The 27,443-nt window shown below is 39.8% G+C and overlaps 1 protein-coding gene across 1 annotated transcript in view; it reads left to right on the forward strand.

Annotated features, from left to right (window-relative positions):
* XIRP2 (xin actin binding repeat containing 2) overlaps positions 1-27,443 on the forward strand; it is a 227,915-nt gene that overhangs the window by 52,130 nt on the left and 148,342 nt on the right. Inside the window, exon 2 of the mRNA XM_070731703.1 lies at positions 18,384-18,537. Coding sequence (XP_070587804.1) covers positions 18,384-18,537 — 154 coding nt within the window. The remainder of the gene's footprint in view (positions 1-18,383; positions 18,538-27,443) is intronic.

A 27,443-nucleotide genomic window follows, 5' to 3' on the forward strand; every position in this document is an offset into this window, starting at 1 on the left:
GCCTCCCCTCGCTGGGAAACCCCACCTCAGGACTTCCACTGCCAGCCGAAGCACCCGTTCTTGCATTGCTGGGATTTCCCTGAGCCTCCCCTCACTGGGATTCAAAGCAGTGCATGCAAAAATGAAGGGAATCCCAGCGAGGGGAGGCTCAGGGAAATCCCAGCGCTTTGGCTGGCAACGGAAGTCTGGAGGCGGGGATTCCCAGCAAGGGGAGGCTCAGGGGAATTCCAGCACTTTGGCTGGCAATGGAAGTCTGGAGGCGGGGCATCCCAGCAGCGGCGGCTCGGGTTCATAAGGTGAAAATAGTTTGGAAGAAGAGGCAAAAGAAATTTTAAACACCGGGTTCATATCACGAAAAGTTTGTATGAAGAGGGGTTCGTAAGACGAGGTATCACTATATATAAATCCAGACTGGCTGAGGGATGATAGCCAGCTGCGATGGAGGCTTCCCTTTGGGCGACCCTCCTCCTCCCTTTCCTCCTCTTGTGACCTCCTGGCTGCTGTGGCGGGGCTGGGAGGTTGCACACAAACAGGGTCACTCTTCTCAAGCAAGCATGCAGCTGCTCACTTAAGGAGGATCTCCCTGTGCATGAACACGCTCCCGACTCAGCAACAGCCAGCCAGGGATCATAAGAGGAGAAGGAGGGGGAGGAGGTCACCAGGGAATACAGGAGAGAAGCACCCTGTACCTGCCTTTGCACGTAAGGCAGCCTTTGCTTCCTGCCGCTTTGGGCTGCAGTTTGCACCTTTCGCATTCATCCAAAGAGCTGCCGGCGGTGGGGGATGACATGACAAAGAGATGTTGCATCCTGTTAAGACCTCCTTAAATGAGTGACCACCCACTCCATGTGCATCTTTGCTGCGCTTTGGTGCTCGGTTGAAGAGGGTCTCCCTATGCATGCAATCATTCCTCAGCCAGCCCAGATTTCCAAGTAGAAGAAAAAGAAGTAGTGAAGTGCCCCAAGGAGAGCCTCCTGATTTGGCTTAGCTGCGGCTTTAAGAGAGAGAGGAGGGGAAAAGAGATATAGAGAGACACTAACAGAGTGATACACACAGAGAGATAGAGAGACATAGAGAGAGACATACAAAGTGATACACACAGACACACAGACATAGAGAGACATACAGAGTGATACACAGGGAAGATAGGGAGAGAGACACAGAGAGATATACAGAGAGATAGTGAAAGAGGGGGAGAGAGGGAGGAGGGAAGATAGGGAGAGAAGGGAAAACACACAGAGAGAGAAATACAGAGAGAGGGGGAGAGAGGGAGAGATTTTGTAGCTCCTTTTTTTCCCCTCTGGGAAATGGGTCCAAATGGCTCTTTGAGTGTTTAAGGTTGCAGATTCCTGGACTAAGCTATGCTGATGACACCTTCTGAATTGCAAATGATCTGCAAATTCCAGCTATAAAAGCTCTAGTAATGCAAGTAATAAAAATAATAAAAACTCTGGTAATGCAAGCTGTAGCAATAAAAGTCAAGAAGCACAGTGAGGGAAAGAAAAGACTAAATATAAAGAAGACCAAACTGATGACAATGGATACGACAAGCTAGCCTTAGAATTGACAATGAAGAAATCAAAATGGAGGACAGCATCTGAATTTCAGAATCAACTATCAATCATATTTAAAAATATACACTGCTCAAAAAAATAAAGGGAACACTTAAACAACACAATATAACTCCAAGTAAGTCAAACCTATGTGAAATCAAACTGTCCATTTAGGAAGCAACACTGATAGACAATCAATTTCACATGCTGTTGTGCACATTCAACTTGTACAGAACAAAGTATTGAGAATATTTCATTCATTCAGATCTAGGATGTGTTATTTGAGTGTTCCCTTTATTTTTTTTGAGCAGTATATTTTTGAAGAAAAATAACAGCCAAGAAATATGCTACAGACTAGCATATGGTAGAGCAGCTATGAAGACCTTGGAAATATATTCTAAGGCTATGATATGTGTACACCTAGAAAGATCAGAACAGTGCAAACATACTGCATGTAATGCTCTATGGAAATTAAAGTTGGATTTTGAAGAAGCAGGAGAGAAAAATATTGCTCCGGTCAGGGTATTCTAAAGTAGTCCACATCAATTTTGATTCCCAAAGATCAATGGGGTTGTTCAAGGGGTTGAGATTGTTATTATTATAGATAGTTGAGGCAGTATTCATAAAATTATTTCCCTACAATAAATGTTTGGAGTTTCAATGAACAACTTGAAATTTCATGAAAGAGTTGATGAACTAAAGAGGACCCCAAATTCATGCAGCGGATAGATCACTGAGAATTGAAACTCTATCTTTTCAAAATGTGGAACAGCCTTCCAAAGGATGTTTGCCTGCCTCTATCTCTGTTGCCTTTCTGACAAACCATCAAAGACAAATACATTCCTTTCAGCAGGGTTGATATTCAAAATTTTTCCCTGCCAGTTCTGTGGGCGTGGCTTGGTGGGCGTGGCAGGGAAAAGATACTGCAAAATCTCCTTTCCCACCCCTCTCTGGGGCCAGCCACAGATGGTATTTGCTGGTTCTCTGAATTACTCAAATTTTCCACTACTGGTTCTCCAGAACCTGTCAGAACCTGCTGAATTTCACCCCTGGCTTTCAGTGCTTTTATAAATGTACACTAAGCTTCTTTATTGCAATTGTAATTTAAATGTAAATCCCATCTTTCTTGCAGTTGATATAGATAGCATTTCCTCCTCCCAATTCTTCCAGAAAAAAATGATCATGTGAGGTAGGTTGGCGAAGACGTAAAAATTAGCTAGTAAACTTCAATGAGTGACATTGGGTTTGAAATCGGGGACTTCCCAGGCTTGGTTGAAGTAAATCGGCTTGTTGCAAATAACAAATCTGAGTCTGGAGACATTCCACTGCCATGAATATGTTAAAGTTCTCCAAAAGTTTAATCTTAGGCAGAGAAGCAAGATAGCATTTCTATTACAGTTGAATTAATCCCCAGCTAAAAGCAAAATATGGCAGGGCATGTAGCTGCTTTCCCCTGCAAGCATGTCCTATTATTACTCATTTTGATTTCTGGAACTGCAGGCTAATTCAACAGGTAATTTGCACAGGTTTCTTTCAGACCACAGTCTTCTGGCTTTCTCAACTGGGCATTATCTTTAAATTACCATATGGATTCATTTGACTGAAAGGGCAGGTATATCTGGGAGCCAGAAACTGCAAAGATGGCATATAAGTTCTAGTTCTGTGAGATGTTTTTTTCTCGCTTGCTGAGAAATGGAAGCGAACTGAAATGTTTCATTGCAGAGGATTGTTCCTTCCACACCATTTTGATTTCTGTCCACTTCTATGCAGCGAGTGATTACAACTCACCTGTAGTAGACAATCTGAAGCACTTACATTCAATTTTAATAATGCCTGTAGCATCCCTGCAGATACTCAACAGGATTCTGAGCTTAGTATGAGCTGAATTGCAGTGAGATAAATTTTCATCATATTTTAATTAACAAATGTGAATCACATTGGAAACACATTTTTATCATGCCACTTTTGGCCATTGAAGGATTTGGATCCTTTTTCCCTCTCTTTCTCTCTCCCCACTCCCTTTCCTTTTCCCTTTCTCTCCCTCCCCCTCCCCCCTTCTCTCTTAATATTATAGAGCAGGCAACAAATTTACATTCATTTCTTGTTTTGGTACGTTATTGCATATTTGGAAGGGAAGACATTTCTGGCTTGCCTAGCAATCATATGAACTTCATTTCTTTCTTAGCATATTTTCTAACTCAGCAGTTTGCTTCTTTGAATTAGAAACATAGAAACTAGAAACATAGAAGATCGAAGGCAGAAAAAGACCTCATGGTCCATCTAGTCTGCCCTTATACTATTTCCTGTTTTTTATCTTAGGATGGATATATGTTTATCCCAGGCATGTTTAAAGTGGATTTACCAACCACATCTGCTGGAAGTTTGTTCCAAGGATCTACTATTCTTTCAGTAAAATAATATTTTCTCACATTGCTTTTGACCTTTACCCCAACTAACTTCAGATTGTGTCCCCTTGTTCTTGTGTTCTCTTTCCTATTAAAAACACTTCCCTCCTGGACCTTATTTAACCCTTTAACACATTTAAATGTTTCGATTATGTCCCCCCCTTTTCCTTCTGTCTTCCAGACTATACAGATTGAGTTCATTAAGTCTTTCCTGATACGTTTTATGCTTAAGACCTTCCACCATTCTTGTAGCCCGTCTTTGGACTTGTTCAGTTTTGTCAATATCTTTTTGTAGGTGAGGTCTCCAGGATCACAGTCTCCCTCTTCCTGCTTGTTATACCTCTAGCTATGCAGCCAAGCATCCTACTTGCTTTTCCTACCGCCTGACCACACTGCTCTCCCATTTTGAGACTGTCAGAAATCACTACTCCTAAATCCTTCTCTTCTGAAGTTTTTGCTAACACAGAACTGCCAATACAATACTCATATTGAGGATTCCTTTTCCCCAAGTGCATAGCTAGAGGTATAACAAGCAGGAAGAGGGAGATTGTGATCCCTCTATATAGAGTGCTGGTGAGACCACATTTGGAATACTGTGTTCAGTTCTGGAGACCTCACCTACAAAAAGATATTGACAAAATTGAACAAGTCCAAGGACAGGCTACAAGAATGGTGGAAGGTCTTAAGCATAAAACGTATCAGGAAAGACTTGATGAACTCAATCTGTATAGTCTGGAGGACAGAAGGAAAAGGGGGGGCATGATTGAAACATTTAAATATGTTAAAGGGTTAAATAAGGTTCAGGAGGGAAATGTTTTTTATAGGAAACTGAACACAAGAACAAGGGGACACAATCTGAAGTTAGTTGGGAGAAAGATCAAAAGCAACGTGAGAAAATATTATTTTACTGAAAGAGTAGTAGATCCTTGGAACAAACCTCCAGCAGACGTGGTTGGTAAATCCACCGTAACTGAATTTAAACATGCCTGGGATAAACATATAGCCACCCTAAGATAAAATACAGGAAATGGTATAAGGGCAGACTAGATGGACCATGAGGTCTTTTTCTGCCGTCAGTCTTCTATGTTTCTATGTTTTCTTGATGTGAGTGATGTCAAGTTGGCCACCTTTAAGCCAGTCACATGACCTTTAAGCCACCCACTGGGCACATGATCGTCAAGTCACTCCCACTTGGTTACATGGCTGGCAAGCCACATCCATAAAATAAGCCATGCCCACAGTCTGCTAGTAAAAACTTTTGCAACCCTTTACTGTTCTATGTCCATGATTGATAAAACAAAAAGTTAGAGAGAATCCCAGAAGCCTTGATCTGCAGGCTTTATCTACCTTGTTTAATTTTCCTAAACAGGAGAGAGAGATGGATGAAAACAGAAGGGAGTCAGCATTGCAATATAGGCACAATTATCTGATTTCCCACATCTTGACCTGAAATAACCCTCAGGTCAGATGATCTAACTCCAAACATTGGCCTTAACTATCTATGATTGTGCCGAAAAACGCTTGTCATGTCCCCATTGAAAGGGAAAGGAACATGTCAGGTTTCCTGTATATTCTCAGAAAGACTTAAATTAAACTTACATTACCACTGGAACTGTCAGTATTCTGTCAAGTGTTCTTTGCCTCGCCAGCAGTCCACTGGAAAAGATAGCAGTAATTTGTTTTTGTGTTTTTTAAAAAATCTCTATTTTAAGCCTTACATATTGTAACCTTTAGATCGGCACAGGGTTTGATAACCAGAAAAAAACCCCACTATCTAAATGAAATGTGGCTATTAGGAAAGCCGCTGAAATGAAGAGGCTTTATCTCTGGCCCATTCTGAATATAATGACTATGCATTTCTTGACATATGGCTTCCGAATAGTTATGTTTCAAAATAGCCCATAAGATACAGAATAGCCAACTCACATCAAAAGATTTTTTAAAATAGCTTTTTTAAAAGACCCATCCTTTCAATGCTTTGAGGAGAAAGAGGGTATCTTCAGGGTTTTTTTTTTTAAAAAAACTCACTGGTTTTTATAATTTGAAATAGACCAATATCTTTCAAATAAGAAGCTCAGAGTTCTGTTTAACAGGGACTTTTAATGAATCATGTTTAAATTCAGTGACTGCCTGTATTTAAAGAAGAAACAGTTTCATTGGCCCCAAACGACACAGAGCTTAACACAGAATCTATTCAGAAAGAATAAAAATAATCAGTCCTGTCAAACACTGACTTCACAACATTTCTCCCAAAACAAGCAAAAAATAAAAAATAAACTACCCAGTTTGCTGCCTTAACTCTTTAAATTGGAAGGAACAATGACATGATTTTGTTCCAATGTAGCAGGTATTCTTAGATACAGTACTGTGAATAAATGAAATCTCTGGGGATTGGTGGGGGAGAATTTGCTCAATAGAACAGATTAGAGATGTGCCATTTAAAAATGGAATGTGAGTTTCACATATTCTTTGTCTTAGCAACATTTTGTCTATTGGAAATTGACTAAAAATAATTCTTAGAAGTCTAGTAAACCATAGAATTGGAAGATGTACCTTGAAAGATCATCAGGATTCAGCTACAGTGGAATATTCCTCCATCGCTTCAGTGTTTCAGCTGAAGGAACATCTCTGAATTCTTAGAGATGTCTATTACATTATAGGAATGTTCCTATTTTCATCTATGGAGGGTTTTCAACACTGCTGACCTTCACGGAATGTCCCCAGGTTCATAGCATGACAAACTCTATCCACAAATTTGGGAAAACTTCAGTTGATTTCCCTGAGCATTAGAAGGAAGCTGGAAGCAATTGATAAGAGTAGAGTGTGAATGTATGTTGTTGGTTTCCTATGCTGTTAAAGCACTTCTTGTATGGTATGGCTTGCAGGAAAGGGCAGAAGAACTGCATTTGTCTCTCCAGTTACAGAAAATGGGAATGAAACTGTGGAGTAATGCAAACTGAATTTCCTTCCCTTTCCTTTTCCTTTCCTTATTTTTCTTTCCTCTCCTCTCCTCCTCCTCCTCCACCACCTTCTCCTTCCTATTTTCTTTCCTTTCTTTCTTTCCTCACTCTCCTCCTCTTTCCCCCCCTGAATGTTAGGATTGAAATTATCTCTCATGTTTCCTGAAAATATTAATGTAAACCTATGAAAAATAAAGACAATATTCTGCCTTGGGGTGGGGGGTTAGCAGATATCACTGTTTAGCTGTTAGAGTTAGTTCTTAGTAAGTGTTTTAATTTTTTAAAAAAAGGTTTTATAAGATTTGCAATTGCATGAGGTTCTTTTTTCCTCTTCTCCACCTGGCTTGGGGAAAACACCCATGTATCTCTGGAGGCCAGAAAAAAATAGGGCTTCTATTATTCTTAATACCCTCAGCTGAATTTTGTGTGTCTCCAAGAAAATTGAATCCAAGAAGTTACAGCAACGGATTATTTGCTGAGTCCTTAGGGCAGTGATGGCAAACCTATGGCAAGGGAGCCACAGATGCCACGCGGTGACATATCTGTTGGCACGCGAGCCATTGCCCTAGCTTAGCTCCAACGTGCATGTTTGTACTGGCTAGCTGATTTTTGGCTCACACAGAGGCTCTGGGAGGGTGTTTTGGGCTTCCAGAGAGCCTCCAGGGGGATGGGGGAGGGCGTTTTTACCTTCCCCTATCTCCAGAGAAGCCTTTGAAGCCTGGGGAGGGTGAAACACGACCCTACTGAGCCCACCAGAAGTTGAGAAACAAGCCAACCCCCAGAGGGCCTCCGGGGGTTGGGGGAAGCTGTTTTTCCCCTCCCCAGGCATTGAATTATGGATGTGGGCACTTGCGCATGCGTGATAGCGCACGCCCACGCTCTGTCGGCACCTGAGGAAAAAAAAATTCACCATCACTGCCTTAGGGAGTTGCAGAGTCCTTAGGGAGTTGGACGGCATATAAATTAAATTAATAAATAATAAATTAATAAATATTTTCTTCAAGAAGACTTCTAATTGTGTAGGAATGGATAAATAAGTATAAGGGTTTTTCCTTGTTAGGTTTTGTTTTCTTTCTTTTTCTCTTTGACACATGGAGTTGGTTACATAATTTCAGCCATCATATTTCAGGCTTTAATCGTGATGATCTTAATCTGTTTAGCAATAGCAATGTCACTTACCGTGTTTCCCCGATAGTAAGACCCCCCCGATTGTAAGACATATGGGGGGTTTCAGGGGGGTTGGCTAATATAAGCCATACCCCGAAAGTAAGACATATGTCTTACTTTCGGGGAAACACGGGGGTATTGCCGGGGGGGGGGGAGCCCGATGACCAGCGCCGTCCTTCGCCTCGCATTTCCGGGTTGGCGAGCCTGGATTAGAAACATAGAAGAATTCTCCATCTTCCGCTGAAGGGGTTGTGGCGTTTCGGACCAGCGCCATTCTTCGCTTTGCCAAGCCGGGGAAGAGGCAGTGGCGGCGAGGCGAAGGACGGCGCTCCCCTCCGCTCGGCTTGCTTCGGACCAGCGCCGTCCTTCGCCTTGCCGCGGCGCCACCGCCTCTTCCCCGGCTTGGCAAAGCGAAGGACGGCGCTGGTCCCCGCTAAGCCTTCTGCGCCTGACTCGGCGAAGCGAGAGGGAAGAAGGAGAAGCGCAAGTGGATGCGGAGCGCCCGGGAGGCATTTATCCGCCCTGGAGGCATTTATCCGTCCTTCGCTTTGACGGCGCTGGTCCGAAGCGAGCCGAGCGGGCGGACCAGCGCCGTCAAAGCGAAGGACGGATAAATGCCTCCCGGGCGGATAAATGCCTCCCGGGCGCTCCGCATCCACTTTGCCTTCACTTTCGCTTGCTTCTTAAGATAAGCCGGTTCGAAGGTGAGGAGATCCAGAAGAGGCGGGGGGGGGGGCGGTGGAGGCGGTATTCCAACTGGTGCCTTCCTGGTGTGCTGGACCACATAGCCCATCATCCCGTGCAGGAAAGAGGGGGCTGTCTGGAGGGGGGCTATGCACCAAGGAAGATTCCCTCCGAGAGAAGGGGAAAAGATTGAGGCGGGAAGAGAGGATCGACCCGGCAGTCGCGGGAACAGCGGCGTTGCCTCCACACGACTCACTTCTCCGGCGTCAAGGTTTGCGAGACTCGGGAGGCTCCGGCAGCTGCACGCGCGTCGACCGCAGCTCTAGCCCAGGTGGCTGATTCCCGTGTTTCGCAGGCATCGTGAGAATCCGTCCAAATTTCTTGCAGAGAGAGGCAGGAGCGGGAATGGCGGGGGGAGGAAGCGTGCGGGTGGTCCTCAGCAGCCCCGGAAGGACCGACTAAGTGAGCAGGATCCCGGTCCGGGAAAGGGATCCAGTGCTTTGGGGAAAACTTGGAGCGGGTTCCCCCCCACCTCCACTCCCTCGGTGCTCAGCCCGGAGGGCGCAAAGAAAGGAAGAAAAGGAAAGGAAGAAAGGGAGAGGAAGAATTTTTATTGCAAATTTAATTGGTTTTTGGTGCCCAGGACAATATAAGACATACCCCCAAAGTAAGACACAGTGGGGCTTTTGGGGGTAAAAAGATAGTAAGACACTGCCTTACTATCGGGGAAACACGGTATATACTTTATAGCACTCTCTGAGTGGCTTACAAAAGTCAGCATATTGCCCCCAACAATATGGAAGAATGAAAGGCAGAGTCAACCTTGAGCCACATCAGAATCAAACTCCAGGTTGTGGACAGAGTTTGCCTGCATTGTAATCACTGCACCACCAGGGTTTGGAATCTTTTTTATGATTTAGCTAGCTCTTTTCAATCTTTTAATAGATTTATTAGAAGAAGCTTTTTTGATTTGTAGCAGACCAATGCCACTTGTGGTATGTGCAAAATAATTCATTTACAGTACTTCTTTTCTAGCTAATTTGCAGGCTGCTATTTTATGTGATCTGGACGCATTGTAATTTTGTAATTCTCTCAGTTCACAATTAATATTTGCATTTTAATATTTATTATCAAAAGAAGGGGGTTATAGTCTATATTTTTATTTAACATATTTTTATTTTGCTTATCTGTAGTGAGATTGATTTAATTACAACGGGTCAGTGGGAGGTAATACCGAATCCTCTATCACCACTTTGTATGCTACATAGCCAGGAGGTGATACTATTGAAACTATGCCAATTTTTGTATTTTAGTCTTTTAATTGTCAGAAAAAGAAACTCTAACAGCTGTTTTTTCTTACACACTGGCATTATGGTTTGGGTGCCAAATGAGATGCTTAGGTGGGGACAGTATAAGATAAAATATTGTGGCCATAAGGCAGGCTGACAGAAAAATAAAACAGTAAAATGAAGATACAAGAAAAGAAAGAAATGAATACAAACTTTCCAGGACTAAGGAGACATGGATTACATATACAGGTAGTCCTTGATTTATAACAGTTTGTTTAGTGACCATTCAACATTACAACCGTTTTTCACAGTTACGACTTTTGCAGCATCCCTGTGATAATGTGATCAAAATTCAGACGTGTGGCAACTGGTTCATACTTACGATGGTGCAGTGTCCTGGGGTCATATGATCTCCTTTTGTGACCTTTTGACAAGCAAAGTCAACATGGAAGCCAGGTTCATATAACAACTGAATTACTAACTTATCAACTGCAGTGATTCACTGAACAACTTTGACAAGAAAGGTAATAAAATCAAACAAAACATACTTAACAAATGTTTCACTTAACAACATAAATTTTGGGCCCCATTGTGGGCGTAAATCAAGGACTGCCTGTATATATGAAAGTGCAGAACTGGATAACCTGGAATCGTGTATCAAAACCATGGTGAGAGCGAAGAACGAACAAACAGAAATCCTCTACCAGAAATGTCTTTAGGACACGGTAAATAAATGTTCCCTGGAATTCTCTCAGGGAGAAGAATGAAAGAATATACAGCCCAAGGACACCTCTGAGCCCATCCAGTAAAAACATATACATTATAAATCCCAATGAGGCAGCAGAGGGCATGACATCCAGCCTATCAAACTGAAGGCCCAGCAAAATCTCAAGACTATGGCAGATGAAAGGTTGGAGGTTGGAAAAATGTGATGAACTGGAAACCAGCTTGGTTGGCAATTCAGTGTCTCCAGTTCAGGTTCACCCAAATGCTATTTATATGCTACTATAAAGGGGTGTGAGAATTACCTTGGGGAGAGAAAGGAAGGTGAGGCAATGGTTACAGAAAAGGCAATGGCAATGGTTAGATAAAAGAAGTCTGAGTCCAAAGCAGGAATGGAATTGAGAAAGCTAGACCCTCTGTATTTATCTTTAGGAAAGAGCCAGGGTGGAGGAAAAAATATTCAGAGTTTCAAGAGTCCTCTTTTCCAGGTATTTCAGACTTGGACAGCAAACTCATAAATATCAAAACCATTTTTACTATAAGGCAGCAATGATGAACCTTTTTTGGCTCTGGTGCCAAAAGGAAGTGCATGTGTGATAGCGCAAGTGCGCATGCCCACACCTATAATGCAATGTCTCCCTGCACATGCGCACAAAGCCTCCTGAAGCCTGGGGATGGTGAAAAATGGCCCAATGGACCAATCGCAAGTTTGGAAATGAAACAGAAGCGGAGCTGCCCTACTATCTATGTTCAGATAGCTGCAATCAGGCCTTGTGCATCTTGGCCCATTTCTTCTGCAGTCAGAAAGGCTTTTCTGAAGGCCTCTGTAGCCAATAACAGAGTTCCGGATTGATCTAGAGATCTATTATCGGCTGCAGAGGTCTTCAGGAAAGCCTTGCAGGCTGCAGAAGAAATGGGCCGAGGTGTGTGAGGCCTGGCTGCAACTGTTCAAAGCCGAAGAAGTCCCTGAAGTACATGACAGTGAAAAGGAGGCTGGGGCCGACACAAACAAGTGAACTTATGGTTGGCCCATTGGGCCATTTCTGTTCTCTCCAGGCTTGAAGAGGCTCTCCTGAAGCCTGGGGAGAGAGAAAACAGCCAAAAAGGCCAAAAATCACACGCTGGAGTTGACATAGGGTAACCCCTTGCATAAAGTGACTCTTGCTTTCTGTCTCTCTCTCTCTTCCTCCCTCCCTTTCTCTCTATTTCTCCCTCCCTCCCTCTTTCTCTCTTTCTCTTCCTTCCTCTTTCTTTCTGTTTCTCTCTCTCTCCGTCCCACTTTCTTTCTCACTTCCTTCCTTCCTCACTTTTTTGCTCTTTCCTCTTCCTTCCCCCCTCTATTTCTCTCTCTCTCTCTCTCCTTCCCCCCCGCTATCTTTCTCTCTTCCTCCCTCCCTTTCTATTTATCTTTGTCTCTCTCTCCCTTTCTTTCTTTATTTCTTTCCTTCCTTCCTTCCTTCTTTCTTTCTTTCTTTCTTTCTTTCTTTCTTTTGTTCTGTCTTTCTTTCTTTCTCGTTCTCTCTTCCACTTTTCTCTCTCTCTTTCTCCTTCTCTCTCCATTTGTCTCCCTCCATCTCTCTCTCTCTCCCTCCCTCCCTCTCTTTCTTTCTTTCTCTCCCTCTCTCTCTTTTTTTCTCTCTCTCTTCCTGATTCCCTCCCTCTTGCTCTTTCTTCCTCACTCTTCCTTCCTCTTCTCCCCTCCTTCCTTTTTCTCCATAAGGGCCTCTCACCCCCATGAACCTAGCCCCCTCGCCGGGGCTCAGTAAGTGCTCTGGCTCCTGGAAGAGAGACGCAAAGGCAGCCTGGTCCAGCCTCCCCCCCACTTTCCCCCCTTTGGGCCAGGCCCTTCAGCGAGAGGCCCCTTCCTCCCTGGTACCTCCAGCACCCCCCACCTGCTCCTTTGGCCAAACAGGGGCTCCGAGGGTGGGGGACAAATGGGGGGCAAGGGGAGGATCCCGCCTCTGGATGCCCCCAAGCACACTCAGGCGGGCTCCGCCAGCTCCAAAGCGAAGGAAAGCACACTGCGCTTCCTCCTCGGGCTCACCAGAACCTCCAGAAGCACTGAGGCAACCAAAACTTTGCCGAGCGCCCAGCACCACTGTCTCCCTTCAGCAAGTGAGCCCCTCACCCACCCCTACCGCAGCGCCCCTTTACCTCAGTGGGCCCTCTTGCTCTTTCTTCCTCACATGGAGAGACCTCTTCCTCCCTGCAGAGACCTCCAGCCAAGCTGGGTTAGGGGTGGGGAGGGCGAGGCAGCAGCAGACAGCCTGGAATCCCCTCCCTCCAGCCTCTTCCCAGGGGGGCTGGTTGGGAGAAAAAAAAGCAGGACATTTTTCAAACAGAGCTGGACGCAGGACAAATGATCAAAAAGAGAGACTGTCCCGCTGAAAGTGGGATGTCTGGTCACCTTACCCTTGCATGCCCTCAGATATGGCTCCATGTTATATAGTTAAAATAATATACTCAAATTTAAATAATTCCCTCTTCCTCATAGGAATTTCTTACCTCATATGGTTATTGTAGCAGGAAAAATGGTCAGAGGTATTATAATGAATGTTGCTTTGAACCTGTGAAGGAAAGGCAGAATATTTATTTATTTATTTCATTGGTTTGTTTACACATTTATTTGTTTATTTTTATCTATCTATCTATCTATCTATCATCCATCTATCTATCTATCTATCTATCTATCTATCTATCTATCTATCTATCTATCCATCTATCCATCTATCCATCTATCTATCTATCTATCTATCTATCTATCTATCTATCTATCAAATTTATAGGCCGCCCCTTTTCCTAGTGGACTCAGGGTGGCTTACAGCAATAAAATAGTAACAAAGATTAAAATACTATAAAATAAAATCCAGTATAAAAATAAATTTAACAAGCTAAGCAATAAAGCAAAACAGAGCAGAGTACAGTAATGGGGGAAGATATGGAGCATAAAAGAAGGGGAAAGGGTGAAAAGAGAAGCAATGGAGTAAAATATGGCAGGTCATGCTATAACCGTAATGCCAAACCTATGGCATGCTGCCACAAGTGGCACAGAGAGCCATCTCTGTGGGCATGCAAACCTTTGCCCTTCTACTATGCATGCGCACACGTCGGCAAGCTGATTTTTGTCTGGTCCCACCCACGCTGCCCCACTCCTCCCAGGAGTCTCTATGTGGCCTGTTTTGGATGCCAGGTAAACATACGTCTCATTCAGAGACTCTGGGAGGGCAAAAAATGCTCCTTGGAATCTAAAAATGGGCCATTTCTGGTCTCCAGAGGGCCAGGGGAGGCCGTTTTCAGCCTCCCTGGGCTCCAGAAAAGCCTCTTGAGCCTGGGGAGGGTAAAAAATAGGCCTACTGGAAGTCTGGAAATAGTTCATTTCCGGCTTCCGGAAGCTTCATGGTGGGCTGCTAGGCCCAAAATGGGGCACAGGGAGTAAAATCAAATTGTTCCTGTGGTGAGAGGCACCAAACAAGTCATATATATGGATGGATGGATAGATAGATAGATAGATAGATAGATAGATAGATAGATAGATAGATAGATAGATAGATAAATAATGGCCTGCTTTATGACCATCACAACTTATGACAATAATTGGCAGACTCCATTACTATCTGCATACACCTTTACCTAATGCAACTTTTGAGAGAAGTATTTCTTATTACATTCATTGGAAAATGTGTATAAAATTCTAAGACTAATTTTAAATTTTAACTATCCACAACTGTGCTCAGTGGGACTTACTTCAAAATAAATGTAGGCTGGAACTTGACATTCGACAAGCTGTAAATTAATAAAACCTTACAATTTAATCATATATACAGAACACATTAAAATTTGCTCCTGGGTAAATATATACATTTGTAACTTTAATATGCCGTCAGAGTTAATTTGAGAATTCTATGGTATCATTTCCAGTTGCAGCTGGGAAATGTTGTTTAAAGTACCCATTGGATTTAAATTTTGTTTATTCTGGACTCCCAGTTTTAATTTGTAAATTAAATGCATTGTTTCAAATAATAACATTGTTCAGAAACTCTTTTATATTGGTTAAATTGCAATCAACTGTCATGGCTTCGATATTGTGTTTTCAGTCTGGTGAGGCAACAGGAAAGAAAATTTAAAGCCAGGAATAAAAGTTTAATATTTTAATAGCAGTGGGTTGAAAGGGAATAGAATCAATCTGTTTATCATAACCTGAAATATTTTTCATGATCTAAGTTTCAATTTAAAGTTGCCTATTTTGGAGGGACATTACCAGGAATATTTTCAAATCCTTTGAGGAAGGAAACAGAGCACCAAGCTAATCTGTCAAATAATGTCATGGCTGCTCCCAATTTCCTTCGTTGCCATGGCAAGATTTTGTTCAAATGGCACTTCTATTTCCACAACTACCCCTTGTTTGGCAGTAAAAGGGAGGCCAGGACCTCAATCAGCAAGAGTCCCCTTTTTTGTTCTTAATGCAAGCAAAGTTAGATTGGGTCATGTCCTGGAGACATTTTAGAGTTAATAGTGCATTTTTTTTAAATTATAAAAGAAACAATCATTTTGCTAGTTCCTATATGAAAGCAACCACATTTCCCTAGGAATCTATATGCGGATCATGTTTTTCTTATACAAACCCATAACACACCTTCTCAAACCAAAGAAAACAAGGGCTCGAAAGCAGAAAAAAAGGAATACAAATAGGAGTATAAAACATTTTGCTTTCCCTGATTACAGTTCTTAATTTCATGGCTCATTATCCAGGTTGTCTTTTTTTTTTTCCTGTCTTAAAGAGTGACCTTGAGAATACTGAAATATTCTGGATTCTCTGGAAATGCTTGTACGCCTGTTTATTTCATATCCTGAGAGGCGATCCCTTTTGAGCAAACAAAATAAGGTAGTCAGTGATGGTGTGGTATTATATAAAGCATATGAGTAGCATTAATCTCCAAGAGTCCATTTAGAAGACCTCGAAAATTACTATATGATGGTTAATGGTTAATGGATAAATCAGAATGAAAAATGTATTTGCTGGGTGCTTTATATTTCACAACTCAGCCACTTCTCTCAAGAACAGGTAGGCAAACTTTTATATTGTTTTGCTTAATATTTTACATATGGATAACACATCTCCGAAGGTCAAAATATAGGAAGAAGTGGGGGGATCTTTGATAAGATCTTTCCCCCATTCTTTAAAATGCTATAAGAGAAAGTCACTCCTTTCCAGCTCTCTCCAACCCGCTCAGCTGAATCACCCCCTTCCCAAAGTTCACACATGATCTGCCATGCGGTACGAATATATGAGCAAATATTGAGAAAAGGGTCCAGTATTACAATTTCAGGCTTAAGGAGGTTTCCAACTGCATTGGTTTAAGTTGCCACTTGTCTCTGTCTTATGCGTGCATCAACTTACAAGGCATGTTAGTATAGAAAAAGTGACCGAGTATGTAGCTCACACAGTCCCTGACTTACAATAGTTTGTTTAGTGACTGTTCAAAGCTACAAGGGCACTGCAAAAAAATGACTTATAAACATTTTTCACATTTATGGCCATTGCAGCATCCTCATGTTCATGTGATCAAAATTCAGATGCTTGACAACTGATTTATTCTTGTTTTGGCCGGTCGACCACCAGCCCTAGTGTCTTCTGAAAGGATGTTAAAAGGCTCTTTGTGAATCCATGAATCTATTTGCACTTTGGGTGGCACGATAAGAAACAAGTGACTATCGTGGTTACAATTACTTTGCCTGTGTTTTAGATTCTATTTAGATGTTTGTATAAATTGCAAATATTAGTTGCTTGCTTGCAATTTTTTCCATATGAGGATTATTGGCTTTTTCATTCTGCCTTTCATCCATTTGTGCCCATAGGACCATGCACATTATAGCATTGGAAGGCATTACAGGAAAGAAGTATCTGTACATATTTCATTCCTCCTGGGTTGTGTTTAGATCGTTTTGTCCTCAATGACCCTATTTTTCTCTTCAGTTTTTGTTGTTTTATTAAACCTATATAGTGAGAAAGGAATGGAAGCCACTCAAAATCCTTCTGGATTGCAGCAGCATATAGTCTCTAATAAATAAACAAACAAAAACCAGATAAATATTCATTTCTTTCTCTTTTGCAAAGAGTGGGTGGGAAGCAAAGCTGTATGAATTTGGCTGTATCACCATTTGTTTATATACTTAACTTTTATGCTGCTTCTATAAAACCAACTTTAAATATTATTATTATTATTATTATTATTATTATTATTATTATTAATTAGATTTGTATGCTGCCCCTCTCCGATGCTTACCATATTTTGCTATCTATTATGGTAGAGCTTACTGTATAATATAACCACTATGGGAAGAAGACCGTGTAAATATATTTTATTTTATTTTATTTTATTTTATTTTATTTTATTTACTATTTTATTTTATTTTATTTTACTTTACTTTACTTTACTTTACTTTACTTTACTATTTTATTTTATTTTATTTTATTTACTATTTTATTTTATTTTACTTTACTTTACTTTACTTTACTTTACTTTACTATTTTATTTTATTTTATTTTATTTTATTTTATTTTATTTATTAGATTTGTATGCCGCCCCTCGGAGCGGCTCACAACAACGAAACGGTACAAATCCAATGATTAAAAGACAATTTAAAACCCTTAATATAAAAAAACAGTCATACATCTCAGACAAACAATACATATAATGGAAACTGCCCATAATTACTATTATTTAGCTATTATTAATACTCATGTGTATTCAGCATGGAAAGAAAAAATACAGTTGATGCCTCCTAAACTAATAAAAAATTACTGCAATAAATATGCTTTTAAAATTTTGCCCTGTTATGTTTTTTGCTCTTATTCCTTTGATTTTAGCATGTAAACCAGCCAAAGGTATCCATAGTGACATGGTGCTAGTGGAGATATCTTTTCTTTATACAATGGATGAGTAAACATTTGCAGTCTAGAATTATCAACCAAAAACCTATAAGCTTCTTTATAACATCAAATAGTTTTTGAAATTGCAGTTATCTCGGCTTGTTTAATATTAAAGAACTGTCTTTCCCCCCAAAAATTCCAGTATGTTTCCCTGTTTCATGTAAACGAATTGGAGAACAATCTGGTTTTTAAATCCCCCAATTTAGTGCTATTAATATTACTTAGTGGGCTGCTTCTGATGATTGCTAAATGAAATGAAGAGAGGGGCTTGGTTTGATTCTGACCATTAGTAAAACACGTTCAGAAGATCCTCAGTTACGATCCATGCATCCAACTTTGAAAGTGGGGCTACAGCTTTGCAGAAAATTTACGTGCCCTTTTTTAATCACTATGGGTAATTTACCATAGAAAAAGTTGTGAAAGCGAAAACTGCATGGAAAACACCACGTGAAAATGCAACCTCGTCTCTAGATGTTGAAATATAAGTTGACTTCAAAAGTACATTTGTAACTCTCTACAGTATTGCAGAAATTTCTCCTGAAGCATAGCAAAAAACATTAGCCTTGTAATGGAAACCTGCTGCTTTTCCCCTCACCTCTTCACATCCTCCTCCCCATGTCTGTTTCCTACTGATAGCTTTTAATATACATCCCCTTAATGTCTTCCAACAGGAAGTAGACTTTGAAAGAAGTTTGCCATCACCGGCATTTAAAAATCAGCCTGGGAGCCATTCCATCATTCCTGTGAGAAACCCAGAAGCAAAAGGTGGCAAAACATTTTTTGACAAGATGTCATCAGAAAATGTTCAGAACAACAAAGCTGAAGGTTAGCATCGCTGCTTTTTGATCTGATTTCTTTGCTTTACTGCCATATACAGAACGAGAAAGACCATAAAACTTTGCGTGGGGGATGGTGATATTTTTCCCTATACAGATTCAAAGCAAAATAATGATGTTGGTAATATGTGCCAGGGTTTCTGAAGAATTGTGTTAGATGCTCTAAAGCAACAATGTATTTGACATTTTGGTAATTCTGAAAGATACATTTCACAGTGCAAACGGGTTTTTGCAATAAAACATAAGCAAGAAAAATGATTTAATATTGTTTTCTTTAAAATTGCTTTCCTTGCTTTTCATTGACAATATTAATTTCACAGCCAAAAATATTGCAGGAGGTTTTTTTAAAGCACTAGTAATCATCTAACGGCTTTCAGGAAAACCATTGCTGTGAAATGGAAGCTATATTCAGTAAAATAATGAATTGAGGTTTCTAGTTTGGAAAGAGAGCAAAAAATATTTCTTTTCTTTTTTCAAATGATCACTTGAAAACATATTTAGCAATCTTAAAATTGAATAAGACAGAACAGTGTCATGTTTCAAGAAAACTATTATTCGGGTAACACTTTTATGTATTAACTCAGGAATATGTTTAAATGTTAATACCTTGTAAGTTTCAAATGGCAGAGTTTTCAATACATTCCTAATTCATTAAAAAAAACCCAAAATATTTGATGAAACTACAGTTAATATCTAGCACTTCCAAAGTTGTAAGATTAATTTAACTTTAAAAAATGGCTTTATGTTTGTCAAAGCTACCATTACACAGAAGATTTCTCTTCAACTATAAATGTTGCATACATAATTACATAATGAATCCTTCTGAGCAAATGAAATGTACTTTTGGAATCAGATATAAAAATCAGAAAATTGAAATGCCTCATTAATACAACATTAAACTGAATTAATTTTAAGAGAATCAGTGTAGTAGAAACTTAGAGCAATTGGGTTCCAAACCCCACATAGCCAGTCTTATTGAGCAATGATGATCAAATCCAACCCAACATGCAGGTTTTTATAAGGAAAAGTGGGAAGGGAAGCAATTCTGTACATAGTCCACAACAACTTTAATTATTAAATATATAAATTAATTATTAAACTTCATAATTTAAATACATTGGTGTATTATTATAAGACTTCTATATAAACTTATGCTACTTAAATCTCATTAACATTCATTGTGTTGCACCACATGATTCTTGACAAATGTATCTTTTTCTTTTATGTACGCTGAGAGCATATGCACCAAGACAAATTCCTTGTGTGTCCAATCACACTTGGCCAATAAAATTCTATTCTATTCTATTCTATTCTATTCTATTAACTTGATTGGAGTTATGTACTATGTAACATAACATGCATTTCAGAAAAACATAACAAATAACCTCATTGGAGGTTATTCATTTGTTTCTACTAATGGACTGATGTATGCTTAATGTATGGCTGAAGATTGCATGTACCCTAAGCTGGTGGGAGGGACTCTATGATACATTGGCTTGCAAAGAAGATTCTGCCTGAGACAGAATAGCACTAGCATACCTTGCCTAAAAATTTGGGGTTTAATTGGATGTGTGTTTATTGGGCAAAAATTGCCAAAATATATGGGTTTTATTCTTACCAACAACAAGAAATATTTTGTATGGACTTGACTGGTAACATGGCCAATGCTATCGCTTCCATATGAGAAAGCGTTGATCTAAAGCCATGATGGATGGTTGAAGGCAAAATCTCTGGGGCCATAATCATGACACATGGAAAATTGTGAATTAGAATGCATAAGGATCTCTATCAACCCATTTAAATGCAGGCAGTTCAGTTGAGTGTCTCATTACTATTGGCAACAGGAGGCAACTCAATCTTGATGTTCTTGATTCTGAGTAGCCTCTCACTGTCACCTAGTCATGGAGGTGTCCTTGGTTTGCCAAAGAGCACTGGGAGACCAAGCAGCAGAAACAATGCCTTGAACACTGGGAAGAAAAAGTTGACAAATGAACCCAACAGAGCTCACATTTGGGGCTTCAGTATGGCAATAAGGGAGGCAAGGCATATTTAGCATCTGTTGCTGTTGTTAAAGCCTCAATGCTGTGTTGCTGAAGTTTCAAATGGTGACTAGGATGATGCCTGGCCACATTATCTGGGACTCCTTTAGCCCTCTGTGTTCTGTGATGAAATGAATAGAATGATTTATGCTACTACTGGACTAGAGCCATACACTCCTGGCTTCTGTGGGAGGAGGATGAGGAGGGGAGGCATGATGAACTGGATTCAGAAGACTGTTAGTCCCCCACTTTAGAAATATGATCATAGCAGCCTTGGAAAGGTTGTGATGTGCTTCATCTTTAAGGTAGCATCTCTGTAGATGAACAACTACTCTCCGTTTCATACCTTCCTTTTAAAGAAAAGGTTGGGGTAGACTGTGGGATCTACTATAGGGTATCCTAGAAATAGGGGACATGAGGAACTGACCTAAGAGAATTTAAAATGGATAAATGGGAGGATTATTTTCAAAATATTATTTTTGGTGAAAGTGTTTGTGAATAGATTTGAATTAGATAAATGGACCAGATCTTTATGGTCCATTTTCTCTTTACCATTAAAGAGTGCAGACAATTGATGACTACAAAACAAAAGATAAAAGCAATATGAGCCAGGCTCTGATGCTGCTCATTGCTATGGAGACATGGATTGTGATGTGGATTGAAACTACAGAGTGCCATTAGAGAAGAAAGTGTTAAAGGCACAAAAATATTTTTATTTTTTTTAAAGGGAACCTTGCTTTTTCCCTCTGTCCTGTAGACACTTTCCTTTAGGGATTATGACATTACAATGACAACTGGAAAAGCAGTGAGAATGGAGACGAAGAGAGGATTGCTAAAGCAGCCTGCAACGAAAAGAATTACACTCTATTTGTCTCAGAAAATGTTTCAGGAACTGGGAAATAAACTAGCAGAATCATTTGATATTAAACTGACTAAATAACCAGATGACAAAGTGACAGTTTTTGAAAAAGAACGATGAAAGGGTGAAAGAAGAAGGTAACAGAATGGCAAGTTCGATAAAATAAATGGCTGGAGAGGTAAAACAAGTTAATGGCAACATGGAAATTTTAGTGAGTAAGACAGAAGTTAGAGAACTGGAAAGAGAATTAGATAATCTAACTTTATTGAAAGTGAGAGAAAATGAATTTTTCTTGAGACTTAGAGCATCTCAGTGAATTCTGATGAAGGGATCAGAAAAAACATTGCTAAAGCCCTGGCATTTTTTTTAATTGGGGGAAAAATGTTTTGGAGTTCTTTGTCAAGATGGAGGAAATGGATCAAGTTTCACAGCAATATTTTATTACACGATTGAAAATTGACAAAACAGATATACTTGTTCTTAAAGAAATTCCTATTACAATTGTGCATAAGAAAAAAGGGGGATTTACTATTGTACTAACAAACAGTACAATTAATCAAAATAGCAGCATTCTTTAATTATTGCATGAACTGCAATATAACAGAGACAAACAGTAATAATTTGTAGTACATAACGAGCCCCCTTTGATTAATGAGCAAGGGACAAAGAGCAATACATGATTATGTGTGTAATTGCTTGCAAAGCAACTTTTCTTCAGTAATTTTCATTGACGTACCAGGAAGAACAGGAAACCCATTTGTCACCAGCTTGATGCTTAGGAGTTAGGAGTTACACAGTTTTTCCTACTGCAGTAGCATCATCTGGAATTGCAGCAGCATTGATACCTGATGGTAGGACAACACATTCAAGATTTAAAATATCTCCCAAAGTGAATGAAAATGTTTTTATAACATTTATTAAAAGTTCAAGCACTGCAAATTTCCTTCAATATGCCAGGATTATTATTTGGGATGAAAGTCACAAGATTAGAAAGGAGAGTTTTGAAGCCACAGATTAGACTCTTCATGTTATCATCAGTGCTACCTAGTTTGAGTAATGAAATGCCTGCAAGAAATTATCCAAGCTCAGAGAGACCTTTCATATTTGCTTGCATTTTCTTCTTCTTAAAACGTTAATAAAATTATACACAGATACACAGACACACAAGCACATTTATGGGCACCATTATTATTCTCTTATATAAATACAAAGACGGGAAGAGTAAATTCAAAACCTACATGGATTGATTTGTTATGTGTCCCCGAGAAGTATTTGTAGAATACTGAACAAAAAGGTATAAGAGATAATGATCAAAATCTGGAAGTGTGGCTTTATAAGGGGCAAGGGATGTGCAAATCAGATTTTTACTTTTTAACCTATATATATTAAAACATACTGTATACTATCACAAATAGACTTGAATTGTGGAGTTGAAGGTTTGCTGCTGAATATGATAAGAGACTAGTATATGTTAGAAATAAAAAATGTACAGGACTAAATGGAAGGCTTCGTAAGTAGTTGAGCATAGAGCAGAGTATAAAACAAGGAGCTGAAATGTCAAGGACGTTTATTGTATATATAGATAAATGTATAAGGAATATTTGTAGTAGTCTTAGAACTGTGTTGATTGGAGATGTACATGTTTATACAAATGATACTACGAGGGTCGCCAAGAACGTAATGCACCACATTTTTTTTCTTCAACAATTATTTATTGAATACAATGAAACTTACACACAAAAAAGAATGATGTTTCTTCTACACTCCCTATTTTTCTACGTAATCTCCATCCTGTTCTATAGCCTTCCTCCAGCGAGACAAGGGTGTGTATGCCCTGTTGGTACCACTCCTTGTTCTAGTCACAAAGCCTTGGAGCTCTGCCGAGCTGTCTTCTAATGGCCTCACCTTCTGTGCCCAGTGACTACGCCATTTTGAAACACTGCTGCAGCTACGCTATCTGTCTGAAGAAACATAAAATTTACACACACACTCCTGACAATTCAAATAATGTATACCTAAAGTTTCACATTTGTGCCATTACTGTAGGCTGAGAAAAAAAACGTGCTGCATTTGTGGGCTACCCCGTCCCTTGTATGTTGGTAATTGGGAATTTGCAGCAAATAGATTGTACGATGAAATAAAAATATAGTTCTGAACACGGCTGTATCACGTTCTTGTGTCTGACAGGAAAATGACTGTGAATTATACTTAATTACAAAATCTAGAGCAAATAGATGAATGTTGATAGAATATTTACAAAAAATGGATAGAGAAGGTTTAAGACATGCACCTGTTGATAGAATAAGTAGTGGATATGTTGGAAATGAAACAGAAATAGCTGCATATAGAAGTCTGCTTTTGCTCAATTGTTGCATGGAAATGAGAGTTGTTTATATCATAACAAACATAGACATATGTTAGATACGATGAGAATGGTATACTAAAGAGACTTATCTGGTAAAATAAGAAATAGTAGAGATGGTGATAAGGTCGGGAATGAATGGGTCCTGAAAGACCGTAGATTGAGAGCAAAATATTGAGGTAGATAGTTCACAGCGAGAAGGAATGACAATCAAATAACTCATAAATTTAGAATGCTAAAGGGATTGGATCAAAAGGAAGATAAAGACCAAGAAAACTGTGGGATGGAACTGATACAAAAAGGTGAGAAGTTTTAAAACTTTGAAGGAGATACTAGAAAGACTGATTTGTAAAGATAAAAATAAACAGAGAGATATTCTGGACGGTGCTGGCGTAATTAATTATTGCAACATTTCCTTTTCCTTTTGCCATCCTTGTAATTACCTGGTTTACTGTTTCTTTTTTCCCTTTCCATGCTCTTTATTATAAAATTACCTGTCCCAAGAAGGAATAATGTGATGAGTTTGTATCCCTGCATACTGGCCTGAAATGAATGTTACAATTTATGGATACAATGAGCTGTTGGACAGTTTTCATTTTCTGAGAGATCAATCAAAATTAAAAAAAAAACAATTGTTTTTCTTCTATCCGTCATCGTAGGCTGTACTGAGTTCACGAGAAAAATCCAATAATTTGGGGGCCTGTTTATCTTGCATAACCACAGGAAGGCATCATGCTGTGGCTTTTAAGCAGGAGTTTTGAAGTGAAAGAAAAGCCGCATGGCATATGGCAGTTCCTCTAAATTAAATGGTATAGAGCAGCTCCCAGGTCATGGTGAATCAGTCAGGTAAAACGACTGCAGCATGCTGAACAGACCACTGTAGGAAAAACAAAGGATCTTCTGAAGCTGTCAGGCATTTTGACCTTAAGTGGCCTCTATTCCTCATTCATTGTGACACTTCACAGTGGAGCTTGGAACAGGCACAGCAGTTCCTTATCAGGCAGCCCAGTTTGCTTCATGCTTTTTTGCCAGACAGCTGGTCAAGTTTGATGGCCTGCAGACAAGAAGATGACTCAGTCGGCAGTTAAGCTGAGAGAAGCCATCTATGAACAACTTAGTACTTTAACTAGAAATTGCATACAAGTGTGCATTTTCAGGAGGGCAGGTTCTATTATCATGCTGGGAAGTAACTTTGGGAAGAGATGGTTTTCTGTTGATAAGCATCAGTAGAGAGGGAGATAGTTGATTTCTCATATTTATGATTGCTGTCTGTCTCTCACTGTTTACCTCTATTACTTGCTTGTCAGGGGATTCATTCATTCATTCATTCATTCATTTTCATTTATTCAATCAATCAATCAATCAATCTGTCTAGCCATCTATCTCACATATATGATGCTTGGCAATGACTACAGTTCAAATTAGGGGACTAGAGGCTAAACACATATGGAGAATAGTTGCGGGAACTGGGTATGTCTTTTTTCATGAAAAGAAGCACTAGGGGAGACATGACAGCAGTGTTCCAATATCTCAGAGGTGCCACAAAGAAGAGGGAGTCAAACTATTCTCCAAAGCACCTGAGGATAGGACAAGAAGCAATGGGGGAAACTAAACAAGGAGAGAAGCAATTTAGAACTAAGGAGAAATTCTCTGACAGTTAGAAAAATTGATCAGTGGAATGGCTTACCTCCAGAAGATGTGAATGCTCCAACACTGGATGTTTTTAAGCAGATGTTGGATAACCATTTTTCTGAAGTAGTATACGGTCTCTTACCCAAGCAGGGGGTTGGACTAGAAGACCTCCAAAGTACCTTCCAACTCTGTTGTTGTTGTTGTTGTTGTTGTTGTTGTTGTTGTTGTTATTATTATTATTATTATTATTATTATTATTATTATTATTATTATTATATGACAAGAACAGTAAACAATATAAATAGAAACAGCAAACACACAACCATACCAAAACCCTTATAAAAACTCAATACAAGAGGCCCAGCAGATGAATATTGTACAAGCAATATATCCCATTCAACTGACTCAGAATTACTGCTGGACAGCCAAACATAGTAGCAGAACCATGTCTTCAAGACTTCAGGTCCTTCCTTCTTTTGTTGTATGCCATCTTACTAAAATAACAGACTTGGAAAGGACCTTGGATATCTTCTAGTCCAAACCCCCTGCTCAAGCTGGAGTTCTTATACCATTCCAGACAAGCGGCTGTCCAGTGTCTTCTTAAAAGCCTCCAGTGTTGGAGCACCCACAACTTCTGAAGGCAAGCCATTCCACTGGTTAATGGTTCTCACTGATAGGAAATTTCTCCATAGTTTTAGGTTGCTTCTCTCTTTGATTAGTTTTCACCCATTGTTTCTTGTCTCACCTTCTGGTGCTTTGGTAAATAAGTTGACCCCTTCTTCTTTGTGGTAACCCCTCAAATATAGGATCATTGCTATCAAGTCACCTCTTATCTTTCTTTTCACTACACTAGACAAACCCAATTCTGGCAACCTTTCTTTATATGCTTCAGCCTTAATCTTAATCTCTAGGAAAACATTTGGCATGGATGGCATTAACATAGTTTAAAAGTTGATTGAAGCCATCACTTTGATTAGTTGGATTTTGTCTTGCCTCAACCAGTTTGATGAAAGCTTTAGTTTACTATTACTAGAAGTCAAGTATGGGAGAAATTGATGTAGTTTCAGGATAAAGACTAAACCAACTTCATAAGCAACAGGAGAACCAAAACCAAGTATTTTCAAAGTCTGAGCATTGTTATATGACTTAGTTAACAGTTTTCTGGAGCAACAATATAAAAAATTATTTATTTATTTGTTTGTTTGTTTGTTTGTCTGTCTGTCTGTCTGTCTATCATCCATCCATCCATCCATCCATCCATCCATCCATTCATTCATTCATTCATTCATTCATTCATTCATTCAATTTTTATGCCGCCCTTCTCCTTAGACTCAGGGCGGCTTACAACATGTTAGCAATAGCACTTTTTAACAGAGCCAGCATATTGCTCCCACAATCCGGGTCCTCATTTTACCCACCTCGGAAGGCTGGAAGGCTGAGTCAACCTTGAGCCGGTGATGAGATTTGAACCGCTGACCTTCAGATCTACAGTCAGCTTCAGTGGCCTGCAGTACAGCACTCTACCTGCTGCGTCACCCCGGCTCATTGACTTGTCATTGCTGCCTTCCGGAACATTTTTGTAATTTCTCAGTCTAGCCTATCACTGTGAAACTCCCCAGAAGTCTTCCTTGTAAATTCTAGCCTGTACTGGCTTGCTTAGCTTTCTAGCACAGATATGATAGGCTACGTGCTACCATTTTCTAACAGTAAATTATATGATTGTCATGGAAAAGAGGAGAACAGAGCCTAGCCCCACTTTCAGCTTTAAGACAAAACGCTTGTACAGTATGTTAAGTATATATGTGAAGAAAAAAAGTCCCTTACATAATTGGAAGATATGATTGTGAGACAAAGGCAATTAAATCTGCACTATAGTTGGGGTGGAAATGAAATCTGCTACAGATTTCAGTCTTGAGTAAATGGATGCAATACATTAAAATGGATGCAGGTTTTGTTTGGCAACAATAAGTAGAGTACAGTACCACACATAATTTGGGGGAAGT

Source organism: Erythrolamprus reginae, chromosome 1 (genome assembly GCF_031021105.1).
Source record: "Erythrolamprus reginae isolate rEryReg1 chromosome 1, rEryReg1.hap1, whole genome shotgun sequence".
Classification (NCBI taxonomy): domain Eukaryota; kingdom Metazoa; phylum Chordata; class Lepidosauria; order Squamata; family Dipsadidae; genus Erythrolamprus; species Erythrolamprus reginae.